The sequence below is a fragment of the Melanerpes formicivorus genome, unplaced genomic scaffold (genome assembly GCF_026170545.1).
Source record: "Melanerpes formicivorus ecotype bairdi unplaced genomic scaffold, bMelFor1.0.p_v2 SCAF_9, whole genome shotgun sequence".
Lineage (NCBI taxonomy): Eukaryota > Metazoa > Chordata > Aves > Piciformes > Picidae > Melanerpes > Melanerpes formicivorus.
In genome coordinates, this window is record NW_027142361.1 from 24,317,153 (window position 1) to 24,331,283 (window position 14,131).

At 46.2% G+C, this 14,131-nt stretch overlaps 1 protein-coding gene across 1 annotated transcript in view; it reads left to right on the forward strand.

Moving 5' to 3' along the window:
* LOC137443465 (cysteine-rich secretory protein 3-like) overlaps positions 1 to 14,131 on the forward strand; it is a 106,704-nt gene that overhangs the window by 17,706 nt on the left and 74,867 nt on the right. Inside the window, 1 exon segment of the mRNA XM_068143229.1 lies at positions 4,516 to 4,604. Within this exon segment, the coding sequence (XP_067999330.1) occupies positions 4,516 to 4,604 (89 nt within the window).

Consider the following 14,131-nt stretch of genomic DNA (forward strand, 5'->3'; position numbering starts at 1 on the left):
CCCCCTCCCCACCACAGGGCAGAAACAACGACTCAGACAAAGGGATTTCAAAAGTGATGGAAAGTTTAAATAGAAAGACTATTTTAAAAACAAATAACAATGAAAGCTTTACAAGCACTGTGACAAAGAGAGAAATCCCAGAACATGCCCAAGAACATTCCATCCCCACCTGGGTGTACACCCAAACCCCCCCAGTGCTCTTTCCTCCCTCCCCAACCCAGCCTTGGGCTTGGGCAGGCCCAAGGGAGGCGGCTCACGCCATTTTACCTAGGCTGCAGCTGGGGACAAAAGAGGAAGTGAAGACCCCACATGGACATTTTATAGGGGAGCAGGGCATTATGGGATTGGAATACGTGCCTGTGACCACCCCCTGGGCTGGGCGCACCCCTTGGGACCTCCCAGGTGTGGTCTATGCAATGGCATCTGGGCCAGCACCCACCACACATGCTATCCTCCTATTGTCTCATTTAATCAGGTGTGTCCACAGATTAACCTTACCGAGAGCCTTTGCGAGATGTCTGTCTATTCCATTGTCCCTCGAGAGAATTCCTAACTGAGCTGCCGACTTGTCTCCAACCATTAGAGCTGAAGCACCTGTATCATAACATTTACTAAGCCAAGTTAGAATTGGCTCCTTATCTGCTCTGGTGTAATCTTTACAGACATTTCTCAATTCTTTGTGGGGTAAAGAACATCTAGAAAGGTCATCTTCTTCTCCATCTATCACATCTTCCTGAACATGTTGTCCCCATAATCCTGCTGTCACTCTCCTAAGGATCTCTCTAAGCTGAGAAGCACTACTAGCTGCTGTCGTAGCTGCATCTCTATCTGGTGTTGATCTCAATAATTCAGCTAGATCTTTAAAACAAATCTTCTCTTCCTCCTCAGCAGGATCTTATCTAGTAGAGGGTCCCTCACCAGGGTCAGTCTCCTGCTCTTCTTCCCCATTAGCTCCTGGATCAGCTTTGGTCTTTCCACTTCTAGTCTTTAAAACTGCTACTTGCTTAATTGGAGCTGTGGTTGAATTTACAGCCACCTTGACAGAAGCCGACAGGTTTGAGACAGATCAGCTGCTGTGGAAGGAGCTTCCGGCCCTGCCGAGAGGGTGGGCGGAAGTGACCTTGCCTCGTTAAACGTGGCTACAGCCGGAGACGGAGGAGCTGCCCTGTTGGGAGCTGCCGCCACCCCTGGCTGCTTGCCAGAATCAGCAACAGAACCGTTCAAAGCAGCCTTTCCAATAGACTTTTTAGCTTTATCTTTAACTGACACAGATTCTCCATTTTCCTCATCACTGGACGTCTCTGGGGCTGACCCAGAAGTATGCCTCCTTCTCTTTGATCTGTGCTTAATAATGAAACATGCCCTGGACACCTTTTTCTCCCAACGCCAAGAATATAGCGAATACACATTAGTTATCACCAGCAGCAGGATTACAGACCTAAAATAAATCACCTTTGGATCCCAGCCATCACTTAAAATTACCCTTTCACCTACTGGAATCTTAAACTGCCTTATCTCAATCGGGAGAGTGCTAGAGGTCACATTCCTGTATCTGGTGAGCCAAAAGAATCCCAGACAGCGATCCTATAAAAGCCGGATTTTATACATAAACCACAAATATAACTTCTGCATCAAATATTTACCTAGGTGATCGATAAGGAGGCCCAGACAATACTTGTAGATCAGAACCAAACACACCGAGAATAGTAATTGCTTAAAAATCCAAAGCACCTTCATGTTTGCTAGTCCGGCTCGAGCAAGCAATAAATCAAGCTAATTATCTGCCGCACGTTGGGAAGCCAAAAAGAAATGTGGTGGGTTTGAGAGAGAAGGTCTAGCCTTCTCTCCCCCACAAAGAGGAAGAAAAAACACAGCTAGCCAGCCAGAGAAGCAAAAGGAAAAAAATGCTATATTTTACAAGCAGTTTGGAGAAATGCAGGATATGTACACAATTTACAGTATTTACAACATATATATACAGAAATATACAGCAAAGTAAAAAAAAACACAATAATACAGGAACGAAATTCCCTCCTCTGGAGGAGCGGTTATTAATTAAAGCAGAGCAGTTATTAATTAAAGCAGAGTGTTAGTCAGACTTATCTGTTCGGGGCCACTCTGGCAGGGAGCCCAGAAGCAGATGAGCTGGAAAGGAAGAAGGAAAGGAGCGAACTGAGGAAAGTTCCAGCTGCACCTAAACTTAAAACTGCATTCTACCAATCCACCAATGAAATTAGTTTAGAATATCTGATTGTTTTCATTAATATTCCAAAACATTCAGCCATAGTGTCCCAGCACTGTCTCTTTCTTAAAGGCACAGCCTCAAACAGTCACAGGAAGAGACTGGATGCGGTGCTTGGTGCCATGATTTAGTTGATTAGATGGTGTTGGGTGATAGGTTGGACTCGATGATCTCAAAGGTCTTTTCCAACCTGGTCTATTCTATTCTATTCTATTCTATTCTATTCTATTCTATTCTATTCTATTCTATTCTATTCTATCACCCAGAGATGAGGAACAGGCCTGAAGAGTTTATTAGAATGGGACCTGGGGGTACTGGTTGACAGCTGGCTGAACAAGAGCCAGCAGTGTTCCCAGGTGACCAAGAAGGCCAATGGCATCCTGGCCTGCATCAGAAATAGTGTGGCCAGTAAGACCAGGGATGTCATTCTGCCCTTGTACTCACTGTCTCTGGAGGTGTTCAAGAGGGGATAGGAAGTGGCACTTGTTGCCATGGTTTAGTAGTCATGAGGTCTTGGGTGACAGGTTGGACTTGATGATCTTTGAGGTCTTTTCCAACCTTACTGATTCTATGAAAAAGTTCATGGGTCAAAGACAAGGACAGAAAGATCTCTCACCACTTACTGTCATGGGCAAAATTACTTGGGGAAATTAATTTTTTACCAAGCAAACAGAGCAGGATAATGAGAAATAAAACCAAATCTGAAATCAGCTTCTTCTCATGTCTCCTTTCTTCCCAAGCTCAACTTCATTCTTGGTTTCTCTATCTCCTCCTCCCCTGAGCAGTGCAGAGGAACAAGGAAGGGGTGTCACAGGCTGTTCATCACATGTTGTTTCTGTTTGTGACCGTTTGAGGCTGTGCCTTTAAGAAAGGGAATATGGTGGACGGAAGTTGGTAAATGAAAAGAACTATCTAAACTAATTTCATTGGTGAAGTGGGAGGAAGCACCTTCTGAACTGGGAGTGCAGGAAGGTATACTGGGCTTTCCAGCACTTTTCTGCAGTCTTGCTTCCGCTTCTCCTTCGGGCAGCAGCTTTCTGTGCTGGGCTTTCTGCCAAGGCTTCGGCCTTGAAACTGATAAAGGCCTGTATTAACTCCTTTCCAATTAACACAAACTGCTTCTAACTTTTTTTTCCTCTTTCTCTCTCTTTTCTAACCTACTCTGGGGAAAGGGGGGAGAGAGGGTAGAGCAGAGGTGGGGAACCCCCTCTGCTGAGGGGGGAACTCTCATTTCTGTGTTACTTTATTGTATATCTTTGTATATATTGTAAATATTGTAAATTTGTATATATTCCCCTGCATATCCTACATTGCTTTGTAAATATACAGCTCCACTGCTTTGCTAATTCAGCTGTGAGGTTTTTTTTTCCTTTCCCTTCAATTTTCTTTCCCTTTACTTTACAAGGGGGAAGGGAGGAGGCTTCTTGGCCTTACCCTTCCAACCCCACGACACTGTTGCTTCTTCCTCTTCTGCTCCAGCATGGAGTCCTATCCCATGGGAGACAGTCCTTAACAAACTGTGATGAGTCCTTCATACAGGCTGCAGTTCTTCATGAACTGCTTCAGAATGGGTCCTTTCTAAAGGGTGCAGTCCTTCAGCAATAGACCACACCAGTGTTGGTCTCCCCCACAAGGTCTCAGGTCCATTCACTCCTACACAGTGGGGTCCCAATGTGCTTTGGGCACATTCATCTTTTCTGACACGGGCTCCTCCATGGACTGAGGGGTAGATATCTGGTCTGCCATGGGCCTCCAAGGGCTGCAAAAGGACACCCGGATTCAGCATGGGCATTACCTTGGATTGCAGATGAATCTCTGCTCCAGCACCTGAAGCACTTCCTTCTCCTTTTTCATTCCTCTTTGTGCCTGCAGAGCTGTTTCTCCCACATATTCTCTCTCCTCTCATCTGTTTGCTCTTGCACAGCAGTTTTTACCTTTTTTTTAGCTATATTATCACAGAGGCTCTACCACTGTCACTGACTTCCTCAGCTTTGGTCACCAACAGGTCTGACCTGAAGTTGGCTGAAACTGGCTCTGTCTCTAACAGGCAGCTGCTGGTCTCTTGGCATATAAAGGATTCTTGCAAATCCCACCCTTCATCCCACTACTAAACCTCTTCCAGATAAACCCCACACACACAAAAATTATTCAGCTTCTAACCCAGACTGAGTGCAAATTAATATAGACTTATGTAAGCATCCCTATCAGTAAGTTTTCTTTTCAGCAATGTTATGGTGACTTTATGACTTATGTTGGTAATGTTGATGTTTCAGGGAGAATCTACCAAGGTCAATTGAGAAACCCTACAAAGCAGGAAACCCCTGTGGTGATTGCCCTGATGCTTGTGAGCAAGGGTTATGCAGTAAGTTTTAAGCATTATCATTGTGACAGGTAAAGTGGATGCTTTAAAAAACAAAACAAAACAAAACCAACACAAACAAACAAGAACCACAAAACCAAAACAAACAAAAAAGAGTTAATTTATGCAAAGGGAAAGGGTTACAAACTGTTTGTTCAAACAGAGGGCCAAAACCACTACTAAAGAACCAGACTTCACTGTGCTAGGTGATTTACCCAGGTGGAACAACTTGTGGAGAGAAACTAAAGGAATCTATGAGAGAGTCTGTGTCTGAGAGAGTTGGAGTTATTCAGTCTGGAGAAGAGAAGGCTCCCAGGAGACTTTATTGTGGCCTTCCAGTATCTGAAGGGGGCTACAAGAAAGCTGGGGAGGGACTTTTTAGGGTGTCAGGGAGAGATGGGACTAGGGGGAATGGAGCAAAACTAGAAGTGGGTAGATTCAGATTGGGTGTTAGGAAGAAGTTCTTCCCCAATGTGTGGGGAGACACAGGCACAGGTTGCCCAGGGAGGTGGTGGAAGCCCCATCCCTGGTTTTTGCAGCCAGGCTGGATGTGGCTCTGAGCCACCTGATATAGTGTGATGTGTCCCTGCCCATGGTAGGGGGGCTGGAACTGGATGATGTATGAGGTCCCTCCCAACCCTGACAGTTCTGTGATTCTGTGATAAGGGTGGGCAAATGTTGGAGAGTGGTTGGTGTATACTAGGACACAGATACATCCACTTGATGGATCAAGACATCATATGGCCTAGATACCTTTATCACAGATGAAAATCTCCAGATTGGAGGTTTCCATATGGAAATTTCACCAATACTCCTAGTGAGAGAAGATAGATTGAATTCAAGCGAGGTCAAATATGTATAGATGTATATATTATATGTATTTATACAGAGAGAGTTGTTAGCCATTGGAATGTGCTGCCCAGGGAAGTGGTGGAGTCACCATCCCTGGAGGTGTTGAAGAGGGGATTGGATGTGGCACTTGGTGCCATGGTTTAGTAGTCATGAGGTCTTGGGTGACAGGCTGGATTTGATGATCTTTGAGGCCTTTTCCAACCTTATTGATTCTATGATTCTATGATTCTATGGAGTAAGTTGGAGGAAACAAAGAGGGGGGAAAAAACTACAGAGAAAAGAAATATTGATGCTGCGCATTTCCTACTTATGGTTACTTTTGTGTTTCATTTTCAGTCAAGACTTGAAAGTCTGAAGAGATTTATTCTGACTGTATTGGCAATGTCTCCTGGATGTACCCATAGCTTTGTCAAGTTCACTATCCTGATTCTTGCCAATGCAAAACTGAAATACAATAGTTTCCTTCTTGGACTTCCATTTCCTTAGTGACTTCTCCCACAGATGCATAAGGAGCAACTGCATTTCCTTCACTCAAACATGAAAAAGCTGTAGGAGGATGAACATACTCTATTTATATAATGGTCTAGAAAACAGTGGAGATCTTAAGTGAAATTTAGCATTTGGGTACCAGTTATATTTAATGATTAGCTTCTCATGTCTCTCCTTTCCCAAAATGTCGTCTAAGAAGCACTGTTCAAATGCCTGTGATTCCACGTTTCCGGTAGCCGAACCTGCCTTACAATGAAAAAGAACTGTTTGAGGAAAGCCTTTAATCCCCAATAATGGACAGCTAAGGGGGAAGGTCCCTGCACTTGGAAACTTTGCTTTTAATAACAAGCAGAGGTGTCATCCCAAGTTAATTTTTTTAAGATCTGCTTTTGCTGTATCAGTTATTGAATTACTTACTCTTCACAGACCTTCAGCCTGTTTAAGAAACTTATTTGTAAAATTCCCTGGGTAGCATCCCTCAAGAACCGAGGGGTCCAGGCTGGTTGGGCCTACTTCAAAGAGGAGCTCTTGCAGGCACAGGAACTGGCAGTTCCCATGTACCAAAACACAAGCCAGCAGGGAAGGCGACCAGCCTGGATGAGCAAGCAGCTCCTGGAGGATTTAAGGGGAAAAAAGAGGCTGTATCACCTTTGGAAGGAGGGGAAGGCTTCTCGAGGTATGCTTAAGGAAGCTGTTAGATTATGTAGGAAAAAAATTAGAGAGGCAAAGGCCCAGTTGGAACTTAAGCTGGCCACCTCTGTGAAAGATAATAAAAAGCATTTTTACAAATACATTAACGCTAAAAAGAAGGGCAGGAAGAACCTGCACTGCTTATTGGACCTGGAGGGGAACACTGTGACTGAAGATGAGGAAAAGGCTGAGGTCCTGAACACCTTCTTTGCCTCAATTTTTAACAGCAAGGCAGGAGGAGTTCAGGACTAGTGGCCTCCTGAGCTGGGTGACGGGGCCAGGGAGCAGTGTAATGCCCTGGAAATCCATGAGGAATTAGTTTGGGACCTGCTGAGCCACTTGGACACTCACAAGTCCATGGGACGGGACGGGACGGGATCCATCCTAGGGTGCTGAGAGAGCTGGCAGATGAGCTGGCCAAGCCGCTCTCCATCATTTTCCTCCAGTCCTGGCTCACCGGTGAGGTCCCAGATGACTGGAAACTGGCCAATGTGGTCCCCATCCATAAGAAGGGTCGGATGGAGGAACCTGGAAACTACAGGCCAGTCAGCCTGACCTCAGTGCCAGGGAAAATGATGGAGCAGATTATCATGGCGGCAATAACTGCGCACCTGAGGGATGGCCAAGGGCTCGGGTCCAGCCAACATGGATTTAGGAAGGGCAGGCCCTGCCTCTCCAACCTGATCTCCTTCTATGATCAGGTGACCCACCTGGTGGATGTGGGGAGGCCTGTGGATGTGGTCTACCTGGACTTCAGCAAGGCCTTTGACATCGTCCCCCACAGCAAACTGCTGGCTAAGCTGTCAGCTTGAGGCTTGGACCACTACACTCTGTGCTGGGTTAGGAACTGGCTGGAGGGCCGAGCCCAGAGAGCGGTGGTGAATGGTGCCACATCCAGCTGGTGGACAGTCACCAGTGGCATCCCCCAGGGATCAGTGCTGGGCCCCATCCTCTTTAACATCATCATTGATGATCTGGATGAGGGGATTGAGTCAGTCATCAGCAAATTTGCAGACGACACCAAGTTAGGGGCAGATGTTAGTCAGAGTTAGAAGGGCTCTGCAGAGGGACCTCGACCAACTAGACAGATGGGCGGAGTCCAATGGGATGTCATTTAACAAGTCCAAGTGCTGGGTGCTGCACTTTGGCCACAGCAATCCCATGCAGAGCTACAGGCTGGGGTCGGAGTGGCTGGAGAGCTCCCAAACGGAGAGGCACCTGGGGGTGCTGATCGATAGCCACCTAAACATGAGCCAACAGTGTGCCCAGGTGGCCAAGAGGGTCAATGGCATCCTGGCCTGCATTAGGAATAGTGTGGCCAGCAGGAGCAGGGAGGTCATTGTGCCCCTGTACTCTGCATTGGTTAGGCTGCACCTTGAGTACTATGTCCAGTTCTGGGCCCCTCAGTTTAAGAAGGACATCAGGACACTTGAACGTGTCCAGAGAAGGGCAACAAGGCTGGTGAGAGGCCTTGAGCACAAGCCCTATGAGGAGAGGCTGAGGGAGCTGGAATTGTTTAGCCTTGAGAAAAGGAGGCTCAGGGGTGACCTCATTGCCCTCTACAACTACCTGAAGGGTGGTTGTAGCCAGGAAGGGGTTGGCCTCTTCTCCCAGGCAACCAGCACCAGAACAAGGGGACACAGTCTCAAGCTGCGCCAGGGGAAGTTTAGGTTCGAGGTGAGGAGAAAGTTCTTCACCGAGAGAGTCATTAGTCATTGGAATGGGCTGCCCAGGGAGGTGGTGGAGTCACCATCCCTCGAGGTGTTCAAGAGGAGATTGGATGTGGCACTTGGTGCCATGGTCTAGTCATGGGTCTGTGGTGAGAGGTTGGACTCGATGATCCTTGAGGTCTCTTCCAGCCTTGGCGATACTGTGATACTGTGACTATTTCATTGTAATTTTCTTTCTTATAGCCATGAAGAACAGTTCTCTAAATTCCATTCAAATTTGTGACTTTAAGCATTAGATCTTCAAGGAAACCTGATTCTGGGTAAAGGGATTGAGTCCATCATCAGTAAATTTGCAGATGACAGCAAGCTGGGGGCAGGAGTTGATCTATTTAGAGGGTAGGAGAGCTCTGCAGAGGGACCTCAACAGGCTGGACAGATGGGCGGAGTACAAGGGCATGAGATAGAACACATCCAAGTGCCAGGTTCTACACATTGGCCACAACAATCCCATGCAGTGCTACAGGCTGGGGTCAGAGTGGCGGGAGAGCAGCCAGGCAGAAAGGGACCTGGGGGTTGTGAGAGTCTAATAAGTTTGTCTCTCTCTATGTGAGTCAACAAAGATAAAGTGATAGCAGAGCCACTGGAAAGAAGGTGGAAAGAATCCTGTCCACCAATCCTGGATGCAAATCAGCTTGTGATTGCATCGTGATAACATGGGACTACAACAATGGACCCAAGGACCCAGCCATCACACCTTTAGGGCAAGACCTCCACCCATCAAGTACCCTGGGCAGGGTGATACAATGGGTTTTACCACCTGTTTCCTGAGCCTGGTCTGGATGGAGACGGGGTAGACAGAGATTCCCCCCCCTCCAGCCAGGATCTTGCCCAAACACACAGCAATACACAGAACCTAAGGATTATTTCCTGCCACTGGAATTCCTGAGGGACAATATTTGAATACATACCTAAGGACTAAAAACTGTATAAAAGACTTGAGCAACTACTGGTTTTGTTGAGAGAAACAGGAGAGAGAAACAGAGGAGAAAAACGGAGATGAAGGAAAACACAGGAGACGGGCCAGGCCGCTGAGAAGAGAAAGCCGGGACAATGCTGCTCCAGAGAAAAGAAGCTGCCCGGAGGACCACAGCCCCAGCCAAGCCTCAGCACCCTTTCTCTACAGACCCAGGCTGCCCAGAGGAGCCTCAGCACCGTTCCTGTATCAACCCAACATCTCCCCAGAGGACCACAGCTGTTCTCCAGCAAAAGCCGCACCACGGTTTCTCTACAAACCCAACATCTCCTGCAGCACCTTTCCTCCACAGACTTTAACTGTCTTGGGGGGGATGAGGGGTGTGGTAATATAATTCCTTTCCTCTTCTATCTCTTGTCCCTCTCTCTCTCTCTCTCTCTTTTCTCCCTTTCCCTTCTTATGTCCACTTTATTTATCTAATAAATAGTCTAGCTGTTGATACTTTGGCCTTGTTTGTGCCTCTAATTTCACAACACAGGAATATTTAAAAGAACTGTGTCTCCGGACCGAGACATCTAATGTCTCCGGACCTTGACAGGGGTACTGGTTGATGGTAGGATGAACATGAGCCAGCAGTGTGCCCAGGTGGCCAAGAAGGCCAATGGCATCCTGGCCTGTATCAGGAACAGTGTGGCCAGCAGGAGCAGGGAGGTCAGTCCCCTGTACTCTGCAGTGGTTAGGCCACATCTTGAGTCCTGTGTCCATTTCTGGGCCCCTCGGGTTAGGAAAGATGTTGAGATGCTGGAAGGTGTCCAGAGAAGGGCAACAAAGCTGGGGAGGAGTTTGGAACACAAGCCCTCTGAGAAGAGGCTGAGGGAGCTGGGGTTGCTTAGCCTGGAGAAGAGGAGGCTCAGAGGAGACCTTATTGCAGTCTGCAACTACCCAAAGGGGGATTGTAGCCAGGTGGGGCTTGGTCTCTTCTCCCAGGCAACCAGCACCAGAACAAGACGACAAAATCTCAAGCTGCACCAGGGGAGGTTTAGGCTGGATGTTAGGAAGAAGTTCTTCACAGAAAGAGTAATTGGCCATTGGAATGTGCTGCTTGGGGAGTTGGTAGAGTCACCATCCCCAGGTGAAGCTAATAACTTCTACCTCCCTGCCTCCCCCTTACCTCCCTGTAAAAAAGGGACAAGAGAAAGGAGCAGAGTGATGTTAGACAAAGCCAAAACAATGCAGCCAAGGTCAAGAAGAAGCAAGTTAGTATTTCTCCCAGAGCAAAGAAGAGAGAGGATTGTTTTAGAACAAAATAAACCAGGTTGGAAGAGGCCTTTGAGATCAAGTCCAACCTATCATCCAACACCATCTAATCAACTAAACCATGGCACCAAGCACCCCATAAAGTCCCTTCCTAAACACCTCCAGTGATGGTGACTCCACCACCTCCCTGGGCATCACATTCCAATGGCCAATCACTCTCTCTTTGAAGAACTTCTTCCTCACCTCCAGTCTAAACCTTCCCTGGTGCAGCTTGAGAATGTCCTCTTGTTCTGGTGCTGGTTGCCTGGGAGAAGAGACCAACACCCACCTGGCTACAACCTCCCTTCAGGTAGTTGTAGAGAGCAATAAGGTCTCCTCTGAGCCTCCTCTTCTCCAGGCTAAGCAACCCCAGCTCCCTCAGCCTCTCCTCAGAGGGCTTGTGCTCCAAATCCCTCCCCAGCTTTGTTGCCCTTCTCTGGACACCTTCATGCAACTCAACATCTTTCCTAAACTGAGGGGCCCAGAACTGGACACAGTACTCAAGGTGTGGCTAATTTAAGTCTTTTATCTCTTCCAATGGGATTGGTTAGAACTATCATCATTTTCCTTTTTTTACACCCAATAGTGATTTATTTACATTTTAATACTTTTTGTTTAAGATCTGTGAAAAAATGTTAAAGGCACAGCCTAAAACTACCACAGATCTGCAGCTGCAAGACTCTAACAAAACAGAAAACAGGTCTAAAAGGAGCCCTCATTAGATGAAACCCCTCTATAGTGCAACCGCTAAGACTTTAGTGCTGGGGGAATACCTTGCAGTCTGTCAGGGATGTATCTCTTATCTTATCAGAGGATCGTGTCAAAGAAAATGCTAAGCAAAAGATAAGTTAGCTTGAGAGTGACAAGACCATGTTGTCTAGGTTGCTTGAACAGCAACACAGCAATGCCTTAACCAGCATTGTTAGCAAGCTTGTGAGTAGCAACTGAATGCCTGATGGCACTTGTGAGGAGCAGCCACTAATGAGTGCCACAGGTCTTCGGTTAGTGCAGTGTACTGCCAGCTACATCTATGCAAGAAAGTGGAGATAAAAGATAAGGAACAATAAAGTAGGATGTCATTAATCAGCTCCTACCAAAGGAGCATATCAGGAGATAGCATTTAATAACACATCGCCCCAAGCAGCTCAGCCTCTGAGCCTGATCTCATCTCTGCACAGTGCATCTCCCTCCAGCTCGAGCTGTCTTTGGGCACTTTATGAGCTGCAGGAATGGACCTGCTTTGGAATTAGTGGGTGGTAGGAGGATTCTCATCCTGCCAGGAGGTGATGCACAATACACAGGTTACCATTTTTGCTGCATTTAAGAATCACAGAAACATTCAGGTTGGAAAAGACCCCCAGGATCACCAGATCGAACCGAGAGCCTTGCTCTACAAGGTTTACCCCTAAACCACATCCCCAAGCACCATGTCCAAACGGCTTTTAAACACATCCAGGGTTGATGACTCAACCACCTCCCTGGCCAGTCTATTCCAATGCCTGACCACTTTCTGTGAAAAACTTTCCCCTAATGTCCAGTGTAAACCTACCCAGTCACAGCTTGAGGCCAATCCCTCTTGTTCACAGAATCACAGAATCAACCAGGTTGGAAAAGACCTCAGAGATCATCAAGTCCAACCTGTTACCCAATACCTAATACCTCCTGACAACTAGACCATGGCTCTAAGTCCCACATTCAATCCTTTTTTGACCACCACCAGGGACAGGGACTCCACCACCTCCCTGGGCAGCACATTCTAATGGCCAATTACTATTTCTGTGAAGAACTTTCTCCTCACCTCCAGCCTAAACTTCTCCTGGTGCAACTTGAGACTGTGTCCGCTTGTGCTGGTGCTGGTTGCCTGGGAGAAGAGACCAACCCCCACCTGGATACAACCTCCTTTCAGGTAGTCATAGAGAGCAATGAGGTCTCCCCTGAGCCTCCTCTACTCCACACAAACAGTATAGAACTATGACGAGAATGGAGACAGGGACGACAGCACTCAATATGAGTGATAGTAATCATCCAACTTTATTGTTCCACACTTCATTATTTATAGTCTTATCTTATGCATAGTTAATTCTATTCTAATTTAACACATACTATTGGTTTCTCTCTAAAAGGTTACATCATTGTTTTCACAACTCTGGAATTTCTTCTGCTCGGTCTAATTGCTCTTTTTCCCAGATCTCACCTCCTCCTTATCTTGCTTGCCTCCCTTCTCAGGGGCAGCTGGACTTCAGCATACCAGGCAATCAACACTTTCCCACATCTCCTACTCCACCGCTATATTATCAACAGAGAATTCTTCAAGGCCTGAATTGCACAGGTGTTCCTGGGACCCATGTCCCCTCTTGCTCAAAACAAACCCAAACAAATTCCCCCGTTTTCTTTTGTGCAAGTAAGGCCTTGGAGGTTATCCTTTGAACACTTTGCATAATACAATTATAAACAAATTTAACAATAATCAAAATTAGTACAATAATACCTAAAAACCTTAAAGCTTCTTTTATCAATTGTATAACCCACTGTGACACATTCCCAAGCATTGATCTTAACCAATCATCTAAGGGACTTTTTACAATTGTAACAGCGCGCGTATGATTCTTTAGCCACCTAATCTCAGCATGCATCGACACTCCATGATCCAACAAGGTAAAACAACACATTCCTTCAAAATCTTCGCATCCATGCCCTTGAGCCAACAACAAAAAATCAATTGCAGCACGATTTTGCAGTAATGCGTGCTTCAATGATTTTTGATCTAACAATAACCCTTCTAACACCTGAGTGGTAACATTTGCGTTTTTTACTGACCAACACGCTAATTTTTCTACTGCACTCAAGGCTTTTCCTGCAGCAGCACCTGGCACACTTACAAAGGCTCTCATTGCATACCCCCAGAATTCCACTTGGTCATTACAATTTGATGGTAATTGCTCAATTGCGTGTTTTTTCCACAATAGTCACCATACACGTTACATGGTCTTCTGGGACGAACGTCAGTCCATCCCTGAGAGCTGCTTTGTATCCCAACTGGCACTTTCCCCCAACCTTCTAACACTTGCTCAAAACCTTGCTGTCCTTTAAACATACCTCCAACCACAATACACGTTCGAGTCCAGTTTCTCGATGCATTGCCAACCTGCTGAGAGCCCAATAATCGCAGTTCTTCAGGATCATACGGTAACCGCTGAGTCAGTCCCTTAATCAATAATGCACTACAATTTGCCATTTCACTCTCATTACTACAACTATTACTACTATAATTAACAAACATATTTACATCAAATCTGGGTATCCCTATCAGACACGTCTGAAAAGGTTCACCCACAGTCTGAAGGCTCAAACAAAATTTATTGTTGCCTGTCATGTTGGGCCATGTTACCTATACAAGGCACAAAGCTTAAGTTGAATCTAGATAGAATGCTCTAACAGAGCTGGCATAATACATGGTCAAAGATAACAGACATTGTAAAGAAGAACTTAGATCTTAATAGTTCCGATCTTTACATTTCACTCTTCTTATTGACAGAGAAGACTTGATTATGCCTGAACAC